Source organism: Salvia hispanica, chromosome 6 (assembly GCF_023119035.1).
Source record: "Salvia hispanica cultivar TCC Black 2014 chromosome 6, UniMelb_Shisp_WGS_1.0, whole genome shotgun sequence".
Taxonomy (NCBI): domain Eukaryota; kingdom Viridiplantae; phylum Streptophyta; class Magnoliopsida; order Lamiales; family Lamiaceae; genus Salvia; species Salvia hispanica.
This window is the reverse complement of record NC_062970.1, coordinates 7068010-7090218: the sequence shown is the minus strand read 5'-3', so window position 1 is coordinate 7090218 and position 22209 is coordinate 7068010. Positions and strand designations below refer to the sequence as shown.

Below are 22209 nucleotides of genomic sequence, written 5' to 3'. Positions count from 1 at the left end.
TGGATGTCATGTTTAGATCATTTTAAGTCATCATTTATTAAAATGACTTAATAATAAACTAACGATGACCTAAAAGTGCCCTATATTTTGTTATGCATTTTTATATGTAACAAGTTCATTGAAAAAATAGTACTACCTCCGTCCCCCAAAATTTGCTACACTTTGACCCGACACGGGTTTTAAGAAATGTAATGGAAAGTGAGTTGAAAAAGTTGGTGGGATGTGGGTCCTACTTTTAAAGTATTAGATTTATAATAAAATGTGAGTAGGAATGAGTCAGTGGAATATGGGGTCCACTACCAAAAATGGTAAAAGTGAAGTGTATCAAATTTTCAGGGACGGACCGAAATGGTAATATATATCAAATTTTCAGGGACAGAGGTAGTAATATCATATAGTTGGCTATATAAAATATAAAAAAAATGTTACTTTATATTACAAATAGTAATATCATATAGTTGGCTATATAAAATAAAATAAAAAAAGTTACTTTATATTACAATTAATTATACCGTTGGAACTTGGAACACCGATTGAAAAGTAAAGATAAAACTATATGACGATTACTCCCTCCATCCGTGAAATGTTGTCCACTTTTACCATTTCGGTCTGTCCGCAAAATATAGTCCACTTTGCTTTTTTTTCATTTTTGGTAAATGGTCATCACTTTCCATTAACTTATTACAGTCACATTCTATTATAAAACTAATATATAAATGTGAAACCTACAAACCACTAACTTTTTGCACTCAGTTTTCTTTACATTTTTTAAAACATGTCCTGAGTCAAATATGGACAACATTTTGTGGACGAAGGGAGTAACTATCTTGATATCAAGATCAATCTAGGCTCCTCGCTAGTAAAAAACATGAGTTTGATAATATTTTTCTGATTTAATTTCTATTAATGCAAACACTATTTTATCCAAATTCTATACTAATTAATTGTCCTTGTCCGAATTGCCCTTCTCCTTATTGCTGATGATATCAGATATAATTCCAACAGTTCTGTCAAATGCAGTGTTTAGATTAAATTCTATTTGATTCCTCATTGTTGTTGATATCAGTTATAATTAGAGTAAATTCTATTCGATTACCTCTGATTGTCCTTGTCCCAAATTGCCCTTGCCCTCATCACTGCTGATATCAGTGAAGTTTTTCATCTGTTTAATAAGATCTTCAAGGAGTGGAATCGCATTCTTCACTTTCTTTCTAGCAGCTGAGTTTTTCTTCTCTAAGAAACTATTATTAATTTCCGAAAGAATGCAATTAGTACGACTAATGTCAAGATGCAGATTGTTGATCAACTCATTGTCGATTCTTTTGACCCCATTAGGTCCCTCATCCCTTAGCATTTTCAATTTATCCACCGTCACCTTCACCGATATCTTTTCATCATGATCTTTATTTTTCCTGACAGAAATATAGAATACACTGAACAAATCTCCATTATCCAAAGACTTCATATAGGATGTCTCTAATTCATCCGCAGTTGGTTGCATGTGTGTTATCTGCAACTGAAAAAAAAAATTCAATGTAATATTAGCCAATATCATAAATTTATGTAATAATAGGGGTGGGTATTCGGTCAGTTCGGTTAATAATCGAATCGACATGTCCGTTAACCGACCCCAAAATTTCATCAAAAAACTAATTCGGTTACTTAATTAACTGACCGGTTAGAACCGGTCGGTTATCGGTTATAACCGAACTAACCGAATTGGTTTATACTAGTTTTAACATACTAGTTTTTAAGCACTTTATTAACTTTAAGAGATCTTATTTTTAAAATAATGTTTAGACACTTGACTTTGAGATATTTGATAGTGACACAAATTAAAATTGACTTTTTTAACATTGCAATATGACTTATGAAACTTTAATAAAATTTGGAAGTAAATTCCAATTTCTTCTATTGTGACAAAATTTGGAAGTAACTTACAATTTCTTCTATTGTGACAAAATTTGGAAGTAACTTACAATTTCTTCTATTGTGAAAAAATTTGAATTAATTTCTTATAATTAATTAAAAATATAATAAAAATTTAAAATTATTTATGGTTTTAACTTTTAACTTGTTATCTACTTTTATTATTATTATTATTATTATTATTATTATTATTATTATTATTATTATTATTATTATTATTATTATTATTATTATTATTATTATTATACTCCTATTTACAAGCAATACATATATTGTTTAGGCTCTTTAATAGACTTAAACTTTAAATGATCTAAAATTTGAAAACCTTTCTCTAATAATAAGTGAAAGGTTATCTTATTTTTAAAATAGTAGTATTGCTTAAGCACTTGTTAACTTTGAGAGATCTTATTTTTAAAAATATATTTAGAAACTTTATTGAATTTGAGATATTATAAGTATAAGTAATTGATAGTACACAAATTAAAATAAACTTTTTTGACATTGCAAATTTGCAATATGAGACTTTGACAAAATTTGGAAGTAAATTACAGATTCTTCTATTGTGACAAAGTTTAAAAGTAAATTACAATTTCTTTTATTATTAATTAACAATATAATTGAAATTAAAATTGTTTATGGTTTTAAATTTTAACTTTTCATCTACTTTTATTATTATTATTATTATTATTATTATTATTATTATTATTATTAAAACCATGCCGTTGGATCTTCAGCGAGAGGCCAATGCTGTCACGGCCGTGATAAGTCGTATTCTAAGCCTTGGTTACTGGTCAGTATGTCGTGAAATTCATGTATTATCTGCAAAACAGTTGCTTAAGTGTGCAGGATTGAAGGATCCAAGTCAGTAGGAGACGATTCAGGTTACGCAAGTGAAAAGGGCGCCAGAAGGGTGCCATACTTACCAGGATGCATGCCAGAGAAATGGCTCGAGATGGAGAAGGAGAATAGCTGGGATGATCATTGACAAGGGCAAAAAGGTCAAATTGCGGGAAAAGTCTACCCTAAAAGCAAGGGCAAGCCTCCTTATAAAAGAAGTCACTTGGAGAGAGAAAAGGAGTTCGCAGTTCAACAATCACACTTAGTAGAATTCTCTCTAGAAGATCGATCCTTCAGCATTATCCTACCTCTCGTTCCTCGCCACACTGACCATGGTCACTTGACGTCCGAGAGTCTGCCGGAGAAGTCATCAGTCCGCCGTTCCAGCCAGTTATCGTAGCAGTGTAGTAGTATCATCGCCCGGAGTGGCAAAAACAATCTTAATCGCTTTCTTAGTTTAAAGTTTACTTGTTTTCATCGTTAGTTATTTGCAAACACTCATCGTTGTTGCTCTTTTGAAGTACTTTGTTATTTTCCAACATTTACATTATGAAGTTTCTATTTCGCATGTCACTTTGGTTCGAGTTTGCTTCATTCTGCCTAGGAAAGTTAGATTTAGTCATTGCTTTCAATTTCTAAGTGTTTTCTTATCGAGAGTTGTTGATTCAAAGTGTAGCTATGTTTAGTCAAGTTTTCGTGCATGAGTTCTTTTCTGCGTTGTGATTACCACCTTGCATGTCAGTCAGTAGAAGTTAAGTTGCAGTTTCACTGTTTAATTTAAGTTTGAGCATTTAAATCGATGGATCTTAAGTTTGAATTTGTGAATCTGAAGTTCAGTCATGGTGTTTGTGTTTATCTGAATTCTGTTAATACTTGGTGAAGAAGAAAACGTCAAAATCAACTTTAGCTTGAACCACTTTTACTTTTAAGTTACTTTTGCTTTTGTTCCCTACTTTTCAGATGTACTGCCCAGACCTGTCAGAGAGGCACCCAGCCACCAGATATACCTTGTTGTCTAAATTTCCCCTTTTAGTAACTGTCCACTTTCCATATGTCTCCGATACACCTTGTCCCCTATTTTCACGAACACTCCCACATGTCTGTTATTTTCTCGCCTACTAGTCAGTAGAGTACCACCTTTATTTCCTGTCTAGGTAAAATCTCAACCCAAGCGTGGTAGCTAACCAAAACACCCAGGAAAGTCACCACAGTTATCAAAACGTGTCCATCCTCATGGGATTCGACCCTTACCTCCATTATACTAGCAAGTAGAAGTGGGTTGAGAAAACTTGTTTGAAGCCAGGTCCCGGTTATCGTACCAACGACTCAGCTGGGTCGGGAATCTCTTCCTGATTAGTTGGATGCACTCAATTTACATAGACAAACGACATCATCAAAACAATCACAGGCATGGCATAACATTTTAAACCACCCTTATAACGCTGTAATCATGATTTTCAATATAAAAGAGTTTAGGAGAATAAAGTCCACCTCGACTGCTCAAATTTCAAGTAATTTCTTCCCTTTGCTATCACGCTTAGAGCGCGAGTTATCACCTTTAAATTAACGTGTATCACAAATCAGTCTCAATCAATTACTCGAATTCATGCATGTTCCCAACGTTTCCCTTTTCCCATCGATTTGTTTTATATTAACAGTCACAATCAAGACATGATCTTCATATCAATTTATTCATACTACAACTCCAGATCTATCATCAAATCATGGTCACGCATGAGTGTTCTTCAACACACATCACACGCACACACAAACACATACGCCGACACACACACACATACGTCGATCCACACACACACATGTATCCCATTTATAAATTGGTTTCCCCTTTTCACTCAATCTATATGCATGAAGGTTCAGGAACACCGATTAATCGGTTAGATGAGAGAGATAGATCAAAATATCTCTTCTTGATAGAAACGATCGGTAGAAACAAAGTAAAATCTTGATTCTTCAATAATTCTTGAGGCTTCAACATTAATTCTTCTCAAAAGATGAAGAATTCTTGGAGAAAAATAAAAGAAAAATTGAGAGAGGGTGGAGGAGTGGGGGCGTGAACTTCAAGAGTGAGGGAGGCGTGATTTTGATTTAGGTTTAGGTTTTCTCTCGTGTATTTATAGACTGCAATAATTATATCCCCAAATAAATAAATAAAAGATTTGGGAAGATTTGATGGGGAGAAGTTAGAGTGAATTAGGGAGAGAAAAATAGGGATTTCGAATTATATGTTATTTAATAAGCATATGATTTAATTTGGTATTTCACAGAGTAGAATAAAATATCACGGAGTAGAATAAAATAATAAATCACACTATTAAAATAAGAAGTAGGCGATTTCTGCCTATTAAGTTATGCGTAGGATTTATTTAGATTTTCACGGAGCAAGAGATTTCACGGAGCAGAATAAAAATAATAATTCTCCCAGTAGGAAAGTGGCGGGATTTTGAGTCTCTCTCACAAGGAATCAAATTCAAATCCTAATTTAAATATGATATGGAAATATCTCCTTAGATATGGTAAGATATGCTAGGATATTTATATTTATTCATGGAAGGGAATAAATAAGGGATCAAATAATATAATAAATAATCCCTCCTCTCCATAAATAGGAGATTTTCAAAATCTCCTTGGAAATATCATGGGGATTGATTTTTCTCATAGGGAGAATAATTGAGTTTTGGATTTAATTGGATAAATATCCCAAGCAATTAATTAAATCCAAGAAAATAGGATTCTTCTCGAATAAATCATAGTGGTCGAAAATTTCAATAAAATGGGTGGAATAATTCTGGATGAATCTATTCAATCTCACTCAACCTTAGGAAAATAATTCACCACAATATATTTCACCCCGCATCAAAATATTCACACAATCATGTCGCAAATTTCAACCATTTTGATTATTCCACCTCCACGTCACATTTTCAACGACATTGACCATTCCACGACCACGTCACATTTTCAACAATATTAACTATTCAACAGTCATGTCATATACTCAACAGATTTGACTTTTCAAATCAATCTCAACTCCAAATTGCAATTAGGTCACAAAAAAATCATGCAATTAATTCACTCATCATTTAATCCGCATACTTCATAGCATTAAAAGCATTTAATGCAAAAATTTTATGGTTTAAAATTAGGGTTCGAAAAGTGGAGCGTTACAAATGCTCAAACCTCGATCGTGCAATCCTCTTGGCACAGGATGCAACCATAGCAAATAAGCATATTTGTTGCTTTCACATAATTAGTATACAAAATAGAAAGGGAAAATAGATACATATATAGGTCCTTCTGTTTTAAATTTATGGTTAATTAGATTTTTTTTACAATTTTTTTTAAAAATTTGCAAGTTCCTATATTTTTTTATAATGGAATCTTTAACTCGGCCATTATAAAATAACACATCTATTTAATATCCATACTCCATCGGTTTGATGATAGATTTCTTGTAGTTTATCTTCAATCCTATAAGCAAAGCGAAATATCGAGAAAAAAAATTATAGGCATCCAGAATCCTGATATCAGCCGGGGCAAAGATGATTGTATCATCAGCATACTGAAGATGCGTGACTGGGGCTCGGTCCTTCCCAGCTTTGAACTCTACGAATACCCCAAGCTCCCTACCTCAACAAACAATTCTATTAAAGCTTAATATTTCAGCCACCAAAAGAAACAGAAAATATGACAACGGGTGTCCTTGACGTAGTCCTTCTGCTAGCAGAAAGGTATAACCGTTTTCACACACTCCATAACCCAATTTGTCCGCCTATTTCCAAACCCCATGCCTAACATAATCTCCTCCAAGAAGTCCTACCGAGCCGTGTCGTAGACTTTCTAAAAATTGAGCATAAGGATCACGGCCTTTTGCTTAGTCCTCTTAGCCCACCATACCTCTTTATTCGCAATCAGAACCACCTCAAGAATTTGTCTATCTTATGCCCACGTCTAATTTTAATTTGCTCTAGTTTAATTCTTATAACGCAGATATAATTTTTATTTATACCTCTAGTTTAAATAGTCAAGTTCAAGTTTTTTTTGGCAAAATACTTTTTATTATAAATTAACAGTTTATTAATATTGCTATTACTTAAATAATTTAAAATTTTAATGAAATCCATTAAATAAGGATTTAACAAAATAAAAACAAAACAAAACAAAAATAATAATACAAGGATATTGAAATAAAAACTAAATGTATAAGGGTTTATTAAAATAAAAAATTGTATATAAGAACCCAATGAAACAAACAAATCAAAATTTAGGGATCATTTGATGTGTTTTGCCAAATAAAAAAGGTGGTAATTAGAGTACATGTATGGGATGCTCAAAACCGAACTCGTCTCTAAACCTGCACAAGTTTTACATTATGCAAACACATACACACACGTGTATTATGTATACATGTATAAGTTGTACCTATAAATGGCATCTGCTTCACACAGACACACAAATGTGTTATGTAAGATGTCTCTTGTCCTTTGGGGCATTTTAGGGCCACTTACATATGGACACTTGCTCTTGCAGCTTTAAGTTATACTCTAGAATCCAGCATTTGACGATTCCTCATTGTGTTGTTGTCTCTTCTATACTACTTCATTACTATAGTTAAGGTCATGATATAGAGAATCTCGTGTGACGATTACTTGGTGTACATACAAGCTTGGACGGCTGTCAAGCATACACACACATTCTAAACGTCGGCTTTTCTTTCTTCTTCTTTTTAATAGATTCGAATGTGTGACGAAAAGCTGCTGCGAAAGTTGAATGCTGCTTTTTTTATATATACCTTCGCACAAAAAATGCTTCTATATTTTTGTGCCCACATGAATGATAAAAATATGTCATATATGTAGAGTACTCCTACTATTTTTAATTTTGTTAGGATTAAGTGTTTAAAGTTGTTAAGAGATTATAAACCTAATTGCTCAATTCAGGAGAATTTTCATGTTATTCTTAGGCTAAAAATGCTAACCCTAATGTTGCTGTGGGACTATATAAGAATTTACTCACCCAACTAAGAGATTATTTTTGTAGTTTTATCGTACTATGTTAGTTACGCTACCAAAAACTAAATAATTAATGATCGAGAGAAGTTTTTCAAGTTCTTAATTACACATGAGATTATCAATTAATTGCAAATTGTAATGGAACACATGTTCTATCTGTTAGGTTTAAAACGCTTAAATTATAACACTAATCGTGATACTTAATCATAAATTCGATGTGATTTTTGAACATTCTTTAAACGTATTATTAAAAAATTAACATCATATTATTTTTTTATTATTAATGCCAATTGCCAAATACCACATCACAAACTTCGATTGGCAGATAGAATTAAAAGGTTTAAAATTCGTCTTATATAAACGATCACGAAATACAATATATATCCAATAAAAAGAATTATATTCGATCCTATTCACCATTGTTTGTGTGTGGGTGGAATATATGTTTTGGAGCAAGAAGAAAAAGAAAAGTAAGAGGTCCCAATTGGATAAATCCAACTTTTATTTCTTTCTCCGGCTCACTGGATGCATCTACTAAACATACACCACACAATTTTATTGGACCACCAAATATATATACTCTCTAAAATATGATTAGATAAAAAAAATTCACAAAGACAACTATACCTAAATAAGATAACGAAATAATGCGATTTGTCGAATAAATTGCACTTCTATTCCGAGATTGCAAAAGTCAAATCATGTACGGTTAGAATAAAGTAGATTTGATGGATAATAATAATATCAGATAACATCGACTAATCAAGAATACGAAATATTCTTACATCACCCAATTTGATAGAAATTTGCCACTTTAATTATTTTATGGGAATATCTTTTTAGTAAATTGTGGCTATCATAAGACATATCCTAATCCTTAAAAAATTAAGTACTACTAACATTTAAATCATGCATGGTGGTATAAGTCACCCGTACAAAGGACACGTTCTTTCGTATGCAAATATTCGTCGTCGTTTACTACTTTATTTTATTTATGAAGTAGGGCACATCAATCACTCTCATTTTTAGACCCTCACAAAAAAAGATATCATCAAATATCCCATATCAAAAAAATTTAATTCCCAACCCCTCCAATCCAATGTTCTCCAACAAAAGAGAGAGAAAGCAAATATTCCAATTCTACCCCAAATCTTTCCTTCCCCTAATATATATATGCTCCCATGCTCCACATATTCATCACATCAAAACAAAGTTTCCTATACATACAAATCACAACACATTTTTGGAAGGTGACATATATTGAATCAATATTTGATTTGCAATATCAATGGAGAGAGTGAACAAAATGGTGTCGGAGAAGCCTATTGTGATATTTAGCAAGACGGAGTGTTGCATGAGCCACACCATCAAGTCCCTCTTCTATGATTTTGGTGTGAACCCTACAATATACGAGCTGGACGAGATGTCGTGGGGCCAAGAGATCGAGCAAGCACTGATGCGGCTGGGGGGAAACCAGGCCTTGCCAGCGGTGTTCATAGGTGGTGAATTTGTTGGCGGTGCCAATGAAATCATGAGTCTCCACCTCAAGAGGTCATTGAAGCCCATGCTCAAAAGGGCAGGTGCATTGTGGGTTTAATAATTAATTAATTGATACCATGGTGTTAAATGTAGTACTAGTTTTTATGGATACTTAATTATAGTCGTATATGAGTCGACTAGGATATATACTAGTTAGTAGATAGGTGTGTAGGGAGAGTATGAAGCTTTTTATGCTTCCAGTTCTCCTATATGAATAATCTGTGTATACTTCAACCTTTTTGTATTGAAGTTGCACTATGAGTTATGAAACTATAGTTTGAATAATTGCTGATTTCCTTGCTCCATTGTTCATATATTTCCATTAAGTATATATACAAAAGTAAAAAACTTCCGTCACAATGCATGCATGGGTTGGTTAAGAATATATATACGATAGTTTGCGCGCTCGTATATCATATGGAAAGATTAATAATGAACATAAGTACATTATTTATGCTTCTAAAGAGATTAATAATTGATTGATATATTTTTTTTTATAAGTGGAACAACATTCAAACCAATTGCCGCCACCCTGCTCGGGTATATATACTAAAAAAAAAATGTTGTTGTTGTGTATGTAAATTCTAATTTTGAAATTTTATTAAAATAGATTAGTTAATCATATTAGGCTAATTTAATAGCAGAATATCTATCCAAATCTCATTGGATCACTTACCAAGCCCACCAAGTAATCTATAAATATGGATGGATAATTAGATCACAAGATTTATATTCCGAAGATTTTTATATTTTGAAATTTCTGATGTGGAATTTTCAAATTCTCGTCTGTTATGTATTGTGAAATTTTACATTCCGTAACAGCAATGTTACATATGATATTTCTGGCCATGATGAAACTTTACAACAATATTTGAATCATAATAGCTCGACCTCTTCTTGATCTCCATCGCCATCATCAACCTCATTATCTTCGTCCTCTTCAGGTGCATCAGGATCAATTCCCTAAAAACAGAGATTTGATTCAAATTACTCGTTAATGGCAAGGACATCATATTCAAAGACTGAGCAGATATAATGCAGACCTTCATTTGCTTCTCCAAGCGGTCTAGTCCTTTTTTAGCACCTTCATTTTGGGGGTTTATTCTGAAATATATCGAAATTCAGCAGGGGGTATCATGCAATGTCACAAGTAGGGCGACGACAGAGTGTTTTTACCTCAACGCTGCCTGATAATGTGAAAGGGCATCTTGTAGCATGTTTGTTGCTGCAAAGACTTCAGCAAGCTTGACATGCAAACAGTCGTCAGCCCAATCTTTCAAATAACGCTGCAAGAGGGAGACCGCATCTCCATTTCGACCTTCCATGACGTGGAGTTCAGCCAAAGCTAGCGCGGCTCCAAGAAAACCAGGTTCAAGTCTGAGGGCTGATTCATAAAACTTCTTTGCCTGCAAAGATATGCAAGAAAAAATGTGCGTAATTATCCCTAATTTCAGGAAGGATACCAATTTAGGTAATGCTAATTAATTCAAAATTATAGACAGGGTCGCGAACGGATTCATCATGTGCACAGCTCCATTGGCAGAGAAAGAAAACTACAGATTAAACTCATTTGCTGTAGGCATACCTTTTCTCTTCCGGTGACATGACTAGCATGTACATCCCCAACTAGTTTCAGAGCCTTTCCGGACTGAGGCATAGCTTTCATTGCCTCTCTTGCTGCAAATAGAGCTTCTTTCACCTTTGAAACAGCGAGATATGAGCGAACTAAACCTGCAATAATATAAATCTCGAGCTTCATACTATGCCCCCTTGCTAGTTACATGAATTTCATTAATTGAAAAACTATTCGTACTAATCATCTTGGAAAAACATCAGAATGTAATACATCAATCAATTGTCTTAACATACCTTGATATGAGCGAAGATCAGGCCTTAGTTCTTGAGCTCCTCTAAAGGCAATGACAGCTGCTTCTGGTCGATTCAAAGACAAGAAAAGATTTCCCTGGATAATCTCAAATTGTTAGGTATAGAAATCCAAATAACAAAGAGACAATCTAGGAAATATGAAAATAAGATTGTCATACCTTCATTATGTAACCAGCTACGTGCCTTTCATCAATCCGGATGCTCTGTTTATGGTAAATAAATAACAATCATAAAATACTTCTAGCAATCTAATCAACTCAGTGACAAGAAACTTAACCTTCTCAGCATATGTTAAAGCTCCTCTCTCATCTTTCTTTTCCCACAGAACAGCTAAGGCCACTAATACTTCGGGTTTTGTAGGATCGATGTTCAAGAGATCATGAACTAACTTATTTAACTTGGAATTATCTGACTTAAGCTTCAGAAGCATAGCATACTCATCCATATAAGTCACAACGTATGGATCAATTGACAGGACCTGCAGAAGCCATTTGATTATTTTACTGTGCTTCACAACAGAACTTTTTGTGTGATTATAATAAGTGAACTACTCACGTTTTCAAAATCCAAAATGGCTTCATCATTTTTTCCTATGACAGCTTTGACCTTCAGAGAGCAATTCACAAAAAGTGTCAGTGATGTCACTACTCACCAGCTATAGCTGTCATGACAAAAAGAGTAATTGCATTCGCCTAAAAAATTCATCCTGAAGGAAACCTGCCGACGAACTGAAACCTAAAGACTAAAGCTTCTACAAAGACCAGCATGCAACTGAGAACATACTTAAACTGTTAGGCCTCATTCCACAAACCTTGGCCATTTCGAGTAATATGTGGATGTTGTTAGGAAACCGTTGTAGCAGTTCCGTAAATAGATCGAGCCCACCTGATAGCCAAGCACAAGAAAATAAGAAAAAAGGCATGGTGTTTGTTCAATCATGAACTTTCTGCAGAATATTCGAGTGAAGCGCCAACGGCCTTCCCAGGAAAATGCTGCCTCAGACTACAAATTATAATATCAGTGTGGCACGCATGAGCATTGCATTGTGAACATGAAAAGAAGCAATTTTCATCTATAGATTCTTTGCAGGAGATAAATATATATACAGCCAACCTGACCTTTGTAATCATTTGAAGCAATACAGCATTGGGCTTCAACATAGCGCTGCACCAATAGTAGGGGAAATTCTATTACAGTACACAAAAGAACTCAGCAATATGATGTTCAATAGAACGGCAAGCAAAAGAATGGTTGAAGAATATTGTTGCCAAAATCCATGGTTTAGTTAAATAAGATCATCAAAAGATTAAAAGTTAACATCCCAATGTTTTAATTTGTAAATAGATCTACTCTTGAAACAACTTACTGGTAGCCATCGACTTGAATCAAAATGATCAGAAGGAGGTCTTCCACTTCTACTCGGTGTCTGGGATGCAAAAACACAGTGAGAGGCACACATTTAGAATTTTTGCCTTAACAAGAAATTTATTTGAAATACCTAAATGCAGCCTTAAACAATTAGTGGGCATAGAGCTTCTATGAGTATTAAGGAAAATCTGTTGAGTGTTATATAAATTACTCCCTACCTCTATCATAAATTACTGTACAAAATGAAGATGATAGAGACTTAAGAGAATTGCTTGACGACAACGACTGAACAACATATACAGTATTTCTCAAAGTTGTAATTCATCTAGCTTTAAAGAGGAAGTATATGGATCTCATAATAATTAATGAGTTGAATTCATGCTTATCAGGAATTGAACCTTGACAAATAAAAAGCCTATGATGGCAAACCATCAGCTGGCTAATTATAATGGATACTACACACATATTTCCTTTAAGGCTTTAAATATAACAAAAATCTAAGGTAACATGAAATGGAAAGTAAAATAATTATTGGAGGAAAAGAGTACTACTTAAGAGTGAGACCCTAATCTAATCTGGGTAGCCTCAGATAAAAATTTTAATTGACATAATGAGAAAGTTGTCTACCAAGGGGGTGTTCGGTTTGCAAGATTATATCCCATGATTAAATTTGTATTATGTTTGGTTCATGAGATTGAATCTCATTACTTAATCCTAGATGGATAGTCATGTAATAATTAGTCATAGCCAACCCCCTCCTACTAAATAATCTCACAACTTAATCCTAGATTATATTTTGCTACTTTTTATCTAGTAAACAAAACACCACCCAAATGTCCAGTAAGCACCAATATACCCATTAAAGGAACCAGAGATATAACAAACCTGAGGAAATAATGAAATAATATCCTTTGCAGAAACACCTAATTCGGCCAAAGCTATGATGGCCTCAAATATGTAAGGACAATTCCTGTCAACATCAACACCAAGTTCATTGGTAAAGTTCTTCAAATTCTCTTCAATAATAGTACGATTTAAAATAAGTGTAAGTTGTGTAGCAATAAACAAACTCAGCAGGTATACTGCAAGTTCACATACACAAAGGGAAAGAGACAAGGTTATTGACATTACATTGTCCAGCCAGAAAGGACAAACCCAAGTTGAAACCTTTAACATATCACAAAATGTGAAGTATGACATAACAAGAAATTATGCACTTGGATCAATAATAATCTAAAGACAGTAAGACATTAGATGCATCAATTCTCAAAGGATTTTCAGAAAAGAAATCTGTTGGTTGAGTGTCTTCCAAGTAGGTTAAACATCTCCACTGCAAACATTTTATGAAGTAAGCCAAGAAGCTTGCGGATTGTACAAAACTACTATACCAAGGTAGCAAACCTCAAACACTCCTTAAAACAACCAATTGCAGCTCGAGTATGCCTTGAATTCCGATAGAGCTTTGCCATCATAAGATTCATCTCCAGATTTCTTGACTTGCTTGGGATTCCTTCCATCTGTTAATTCATATTAACTTTTGTCAAACTATCTTTCATGCTATAGTTTCATAATCCAAGGTACAAAAAGCACTAAGCCAGATACAGTTGCAATGCATCATCGATATAAGAAACTGAGTAAGTACCTAGAACTTGTCAAAAAAAAAAAAATTACAAACACTTTAAACATGACTAACTCGAAGCAAGTACAAACCTCAGCAAGAGCAGCTCTGTTATCACCGAGTGAGCTATGACACGTGGCAATCTGGAATTTCACCTGCAATGAGATAAAAAAAATGATACAGATAGTCATTTTGGTTTTAGCAAAATGAAAATATCTGGAGAACTTATGAACTGAATTACCTCATTTTCGTTTATTGCTGAGGTGTTGCTAGAATTTGGAGAAGAAGATCTATTAGAGGCTGATAATGTGCTCCTGGTTGTTGGAGTTGTATTTACACTTTGTTTTGGTAGTGTTTTGTGGTACTGCAAAGCTTGTCTATATACTTGCTGTTGAAAGATGCATGAAACTTAGATGAAAATGGACTAACAGACTATACATAATATCATATGTTAAGAAATAAAGAAGAAGAGCGTATAAGGTACAAACTACAAACTCAAATTTTGTTACAAGTTGTTGGCATTATAGATGATACTAATTAAGTGGGAAGTCCAAGATGGTTGGTTCCCAAAAGATAATGTCACAAGTGCATGTTTTAGAAGGATCAAAAGTGCATAATTTTGGAGGATCAAATGTGCACACTGACATCAACTTTAAAGAATCAATAGCTCCCAATGCATTACCAAATTACGTAAATAGAGGAACCAAACAACTAAATAGGGACTTGAAAGCTATCAATTGAAGTTAAGAATCTATCATCACCCTATTGTAATCCAAAATGTTTAGTCGGAGCCATGGAATAGTAACAACCAAAACAGTGTATGTTCTATGAATGTACAACTACCAACAAAGGGTTGCCACTTTATACTTTACTGTCAAAACGTCATCCAAAATTAAATTTTAAAAATGGGACTTGCATTTGTAGATTTTGGGAATTTTACAAATATAAAAAACAAGAGCTAATCACAAATTTTGCACCAAATCATGATAATAGCAAGCTCAACATAATGTCATGGTCTTACAATTGCTCTTCGGAACTCCTTTCCTCGAAAGAGCGAATCACCAAACAGAACCTGTCACCACACAGCCATTACCAAAACAAATTCACCTTACTTGAAAAACAATAACAATCGCAAAGTACCAAGCTTTCAGCTTTAAGATGAGGGCTCGTCTCGGGATGTATCGATGTCGAAGATACAGCAAAACAGCCCTAGTTCGAGCAAACAACAATTATCATCCTCCGGTAATTAGTAAATAAAAAGTATAATTAGCGAGAACGCGAGCTCAAAATTTTATGGGATTGATTCAGGGTAACGCGATTTGTACCATAATTTGAGCAGAAGAGAAGAGGCCATGATCGAGAAGGGTGTGCAATTGGTCTTTGGGAACATCCATCGAAAAGTTGGAGTACTGTGTGAAGTGTCTCTGAGCGATGAGTGAAGGAAGGATGCGCTCTTCTTTTTTGAAATCGGTTTTCAACCAAAATTTTGCTAATATTATTTGCACTACTTATTATCTAGAATTTCGCAAAGCAATTCTGATTATTAATAATATTGTTGGAAGAACTCTTCAATATTAGCCAAAGTGCAATTTTGTGTATTTAAAGAATCAAAGACTAGTTTTTTAAATTTCTTTACTTTCAAATATCAGTATATGGTGCAAAGAAACAAGGACTAAAATGTGCAAACTAAATATAGAAAGCAACTTAAATGCAAATATTTGAAAGTAAGAAGATAAGACCTCACCTCCATGTAATCGTCTCTCAATTACAAAACTCTGCAGGTTTCTCATATTCATTTCAAGCTCAATACTTTCCTTTTTTTTTTCTTTTTCTTTTATGGCGTTTTCCGCTGTATTTTCGGGAACTGTTATGCATTTCAAACCATTATCAGCATCTCGGCGCGAAACCGATTCAAGTGGACAACGTGTCCCTACAAAAATCACGAAGTCCCGAAAGCAAAAATCGCGGAATTTCAGGCCGCCGCCAAATCCGCCCCAATCCGCCGGGGAAGGCGGAGAAGCTACGACATTCACCCGCCTACCTCCCAAAGACGACTTTGGTTTCGATGATTTAGCTTCACACTCGGTAAGTCAAGTAGTCAAGCTTGCTGATATAAAATTCCCAGCTATTAAAACCAAGAAAATTGATCCAAATCATGGAGAAAAAAGAGGTTTTGCTCCAAAAATTGGCGTCACTGAGGAAGAATTGAGTCTTGATCATGAGGTGGACGATGAATTTGATGATGAGGATGAAGGAATTGTTAAGAAAGTGGGATATGACTACGGAAGATACGAACTTTATGAGGTGGGGTCAGATAATGATGACGACGATGATGATGATGGTGATGGTGATGATTTTTATGGGGATGAAGGGTTTATGGTGTCAGGTGATGAGGATGAAGAGGAAGAGGGGGTTAAAGAGAAAGAGAAAGGGGTGCCAGCAGTGATGAGATGTTTCGACAGGGCAAAGATATTTGTGAAAGCGGGAGATGGTGGGAATGGGGTGGTGGCTTTTAGGAGGGAAAAGTTTGTGCCGTTAGGGGGGCCGTCTGGTGGGGATGGTGGGAGGGGAGGGAATGTGTACATGGAGGTGGATGGAACTATGAATTCACTGTTGCCGTTTAGGAAGAGTGTGCATTTCCGGGCAGGGAGGGGCAGCCACGGGCAGGGGCAGCAGAAGAGTGGTGCAAAGGGCGAGGATTTGGTGGTTAAGGTGCCCCCGGGGACTGTTGTGAGAGAGAGTGGTGGGGATGTGCTCTTCGAGCTGCTGCATCCAGGGCAGAGGGCGTTGCTTATGCCCGGAGGGAGAGGTGGGAGGGGCAATGCCTCATTTAAGACGGGGATGAATAAGGCGCCCAAGATTGCAGAGAATGGGGAAGAAGGGCCTGAAATGTAGGTGCCTTTGGTTGCTTGTGTTTTGCTTTTTGATGTGTATATATGCTTTGTCTTGTATGTTATGTTATTTGTAACTGTTCATCTTGTCGCTGTTTTTACTGTCTGTGCTAATATTTGGTTAGTGGGATTATAAGCATCTTAATGTAGGAAGAACACGAGTAACTGAGGTAATTTCTTTGAGTTGGTATAGAATTTATGCAATGATTTAGTGCCATTTGTATATCGTCTTAAGATGTCGGTGGCTAAAACTAGCTATCTTAACTCTCATAGATAGTATCCTTTTTCAAGCAGCTCATACTGGAACATGCCTTTTTCTCTTTAACATCTGGTTAACACGCATTGTGTCATGAGTCATGACCCTTTTTTGTTGATTTCTGAATATTTCTTGGTTTTGGTTTGGTGTTCTAGTGTCATAGCCACTGATTTTTTTGTCACCAGTACATTAGTATTAGTCCATTATTTTGAAAGTGTGTGTTGACCAGGTGGCTCGACTTGGAGCTGAAATTGGTTGCAGATGTTGGGATTGTCGGAGCTCCAAATGCTGGGAAAAGCACATTTCTCAGTGTCATCAGTGCTGCCCAACCAGCCATTGCAAATTACCCCTTCACAACTTTGCTTCCCAATCTTGGTGTTGTTTCATTTGACTATGATGCTACAATGGTAGTTGCAGATTTGCCAGGACTACTAGAAGGGGCTCATCGAGGTTTTGGGTTAGGGCATGAATTCCTTCGGCACACTGAGAGATGTTCGGTTCTGGTAAATTACCCGAATGCTTTGGTTATGATGATAAAGATTTAATCATTTTTATATGATGATGCTTGTTTGATAGTATATCTTATAATGTGAGTATTTTAGTTTAGTTGCAATCTGTGATTTCTGTTTGTTTTACAACTTCAAAGTATATCATTATAACTTCATTGTGTCTGTCAATTCTGTGCTTTTACTTCTTGATGTAGAACCTTACATTTAAGTGCATTATTCTAGAACTAATTAGAAACTTCCGAACTGGGGAGTTAGGTACATATAGTGGACGGCTCATCAGAGCAGCCTGAATACGAGTTTGATGCAGTCCGCCTTGAGCTGGAGATGTTCAGCCCTGAGCTGGCTGAAAAGCCTTACTTAGTAGTGTATAACAAAATGGACCTACCGGAAACATCTGAAAACTGGCCATCATTCAGAGATGCTCTACGAGCACGTGGATTCGATCCCTTTTGCATGAGCGCTGTTACTAGAAACGGGACCAAGGAAGTTACGAATGCTGCTTATGAGCTTGTACAGAAGAATGCAGCAGATACAGATGGTGGGGAACTGTTCACATTCTCGTTTTACTGTTTGCCAAAGTCCTTTGGCAAGTGATGAAGGAATATCATCACCTTAACCTTTGTGTGTTCATTTTATTGCAGGTTACGAGGGTCCGATTGATTTGAATTACGTGGCTGACAAGATGCAGAAGCAGCGGGCAGCTCCTCTAGACGAGTTTGAGATTATGCACGATAGCAGCACCAGTTCGTGGCACGTGGAAGGAGCGGGCTTGCAGCGTTTTGTCCAAATGACCAACTGGAGGTATGCAAATCAAGCCTTTCGTTCTCTTTGTGTGGTTGTAGCAGCACGCCTTGCCTGTGCTTTAGCTGTTGCTCCTATTACATTCATGTTTACTTCTTCCATGTCTCTGGAACAGGTATAACGACTCTGATCGGAGGTTCCAACATGTTATGGAGGCATGCGGCGTCAATAAATCCCTGAAGAAACGAGGCGTGAAGGAGGGCGATACAGTCGTCGTTGGAGGGGTACGATCAAGCATTCTGGTTTATTTAACTTGCAACATCATACTTAATAAACCCATGATTTCAGATTTGAGAGCAAAATATTTTACTTAGCTATAATGATCTGAAATTGGAATACCGACTACATAATTGTTGCACATTGGCATCTATTTCTAAATGGATCTTTACAAAGCTTTCATCTTGATTCCTTCTAGATGGAGCTTGTGTGGTACGATAGTGCAGACTCAGGCCACACGAGTAGGCGGAGGACAGCAGAATCGGATGAATGAATTCGACTCAGATCATCATCTGTCAAGGTTAAATTATCACCATCTGATAAGAATATTTAGAGGTATGACTGCACACATATTTCATTTGTTTTCAATATCAATTACTGAAATGGATGTATCTAAAATTTCATTATCTTACTATCACTGCAAACATATTAACAAAAGATGATCATATTTCATATGCTATACTAGTCATCTTATTTTGTTATATCTTTTTCCCTATGAAGATGTTTTGCATTTCTGCAGAGCACGAACGCAGATCTTAACCTACTTAAGCATTGGTGTGTCCACTGCTCGGCATGGATTCGATGATCAACCCCGAATCCTCTACTATCTTTCCCCTGGTCGTTTCATTGCATTCCTATACAGTCATCTTGTTGGATGGAAGTGTGCATCTTCTCTGCAAATTTGTGCACTTCCACGTGCTCTCTCACGGAGGTGCTCACGAAAGCTTCCCAACCCCGGCTTCACTGTTACTATGTATAGATTATAGTACTGAGTTTATAAATCTTTATATTCTTTTTTTCTTTCTTTCTTTAAATTATCGTCCAAATTTTGAGATGATTTGTAGGGAATTATTTGAGAAAGGTAAGCCAATCTTTTTCATGAGCTGATACTCTTCTTTCTTAGCCTTTTGCTTATTATACTTCTTTTACTGGATAATTAGTTAGGAACTTAGGATGCATCTCAAACATGTCATATTCTTTTTGGTACAAGTTAGCAGATTCTCCAATTTAACATAAAAATCATCTAAAAATTTCACTGAAATTATAATCTGTACTGGGAAACCAGATACAAATAAATTTAGAACTGTCACACTAGTGGATTTGGACTATGTTAATTAATGGCCCAATAAAACTGGCTCAATAGCTTGGGGCTTGGGCACTCGCATGCTAAGAAAGTTAAAACACATGAATGTGGTAACTAAGTTTTATTTACCCAACTACTCAAATTTAATAGAATCTCTTAAAGTAACAAAATCTATACGGAGGAAATCTGAGAGTTGTACCTTAACACATGCAATCTTTGACTGTGTCCCATACTCAAGATTCACTTATACTGATAGTAACCCTTCATTTTCACTCTCCATCAATACCTCTCAAATCGATTTTACTATTAATATTAAGGAAGGAAATTGGACCAACCATTTATATTTTTCAATCTTGTTAATAATGTTAGAGATTGATTTTTAATTTTTGATTCTCAATTTAATTTTTTTTTTTCTTAATACCAACTGTGAACTGAGCTGACATTCTTAGTTGTTTGTGACCGAAGTTATTTTTGCACAATTTTTCTCTTTAAGGACTAGGATCTACAATCAATTTTAGCATCAACAAAAATATAAATAAATTTAAATGACTAACCGCGTACCATCTTCATCGTGGTAATTATGATTTGTTAAAATCTCTTAAATCTTATTCTTCATCGGCTTGATAATGATCCTGATTATTTGATATGGGTTAAAGAGGAATTTGGTCACATAATAGTATAATACAGCTTCGTGTTTCCTTGGAATAGCCATAAGTGTAAAATTTATTAAGTAGGTTATAAAAAAAATCAATTTTAATAATAGGAGATGCATCATGCAAATTAATTATCATGCAGTCAAACTCCACCAAGTTGAATTCTATTGATTCAAATACTATTGTTTTATCATAAAAACAAAAATTAACAATAATGTAAAATCAAATTTAACAATGATAAGGATGCGGAAACAAGGATTTGACAGTCAAGGAAAATGATAGCAATTTTAGGCATGCTCACTCTCTCTCTTCTAAATCTGAGGTTTGAATTTGTCGACTTTTTCATTTCCTGATTGGTATTTTTTGAGACGCAGACATGTTGTCAAATAGTAGTAAGAAAGCTAAAAAATAAATAAATTGAGAATGATTATAAGCAAGTTGATGACAATAATCGTTATCACTAAAACACTTTAATCACACTTCTTGATTTTGTCCTAAACCAACAATCATTTCAAAATGTTGATTCAACCTCGAATACCTCGAATCATCATCACAATTATCCTCAATTTTAGTTTGTCCAATTATATTTATAATTATAAAATTGTCCGTCAAACAGATTAGACCAATCAATGCATGCTCATAATTATATCATTTCGATGTGATGTATAATTACAGCATTCTAAGTTATCATGAAGTTCAAAATAAAGTAAAAATAAATCATTTTTTCCAAATTTTTAAGTGATAAAGTGGGAACAGTTTTGGATTTCAAAATATTATGCATATTCAAGTTCAATTAAGATTCGAACGAATAACTCTTCAATTTGATAATAACACCCCCACCGATCCCGTAAAATAGTGGGCCTTGGAATATGCCACAAGTTTTAACAAAAAATTTAAGTAACTTATATTTTATGAGTAGAGAAATTATCTCACTTTATTTTCTTTTATGTTAATTAATCTATCTATACATATGGGGAGTTTTAGAGGTGTTTATGGAATTAAAGGGGGAGTTTTAGAGGTGTTTATGGAATTACAAAGGGGAATTTTAGGGGTATTTATGTAATCACAATTCTTGACACTGGAATGAAATTCTCACGAAAATTAATTAGCTTCTGCCACATGAAAAGGTGCTATAATTTCTTATATTCTTTGACATAAATGACATTTTAAAATTCTTAATTTGCTTAGTTTCGTTCAGAACGTGTAGTAATAATAGTTCGCTCTTTTTAATTATTATTTTATTTTTTATTTGTGGTCATTATTAATTTTAGTGGTTAATTCTGATTTATCGTAATAAGCAACACATTTTTATTAAATTTGTGGTAATTCGTGTATTTTGTTTAAATAATACACTTCTATCTATCTATACACATATAAAAGGGAAGTTTTGAAAATATTTACAAAAACTGCCTAACTAATTTTAAAAGGTTTACATAACAAAGTTGTTTAAATCCGAAAAATATCCATGCCCTTGAATTTATCATGTCACACTAATAATATTGCCATTTTATAATTTATTCTTAAAATATATTATTATATACCCAAACTTTGGATGAATCAATCTCAATAATTAATAACTAATCCGAATTTA

The 22209-nt window shown here is 34.6% G+C and overlaps 3 protein-coding genes across 3 annotated transcripts; 2 read left to right on the top strand and 1 right to left on the bottom strand.

The window, feature by feature from the left end:
- The first annotated feature begins 8991 nt into the window (after positions 1–8991).
- On the top strand, positions 8992–9629 carry LOC125196877 (monothiol glutaredoxin-S5-like). Its single transcript, XM_048095537.1, has one exon. The coding sequence runs from the start codon at positions 9085–9087 to the stop codon at positions 9391–9393; it is 309 nt and encodes a 102-aa protein (XP_047951494.1). The 5' UTR covers positions 8992–9084; the 3' UTR covers positions 9394–9629.
- A 414-nt stretch (positions 9630–10043) lies between these two features.
- Positions 10044–15746, bottom strand: LOC125192557 (anaphase-promoting complex subunit 7-like). Its single transcript, XM_048090167.1, has 18 exons — positions 15534–15746; positions 15349–15417; positions 15230–15280; positions 14450–14596; positions 14301–14363; positions 13992–14107; positions 13476–13560; positions 12589–12648; positions 12341–12386; positions 12034–12107; positions 11778–11828; positions 11500–11700; positions 11381–11425; positions 11205–11298; positions 10921–11066; positions 10512–10741; positions 10379–10439; positions 10044–10298 (listed from the first exon to the last, which is right to left on the bottom strand). Exons 1-18 carry the CDS (start codon positions 15600–15602, stop codon positions 10212–10214), a joined length of 1695 nt encoding a protein of 564 aa, XP_047946124.1. The 5' UTR covers positions 15603–15746; the 3' UTR covers positions 10044–10211.
- Positions 15747–15996: 250 nt separating this feature from the next.
- LOC125197257 (GTP-binding protein OBGC, chloroplastic) lies at positions 15997–19764 on the top strand. Its single transcript, XM_048095979.1, has 7 exons — positions 15997–17099; positions 17585–17858; positions 18120–18402; positions 18506–18665; positions 18781–18889; positions 19081–19217; positions 19402–19764. The coding sequence occupies exons 1-6, from the start codon at positions 16045–16047 to the stop codon at positions 19153–19155; spliced, it is 1956 nt and encodes a 651-aa protein (XP_047951936.1). The 5' UTR covers positions 15997–16044; the 3' UTR covers positions 19156–19217; positions 19402–19764.
- Positions 19765–22209: the final 2445 nt, after the last annotated feature.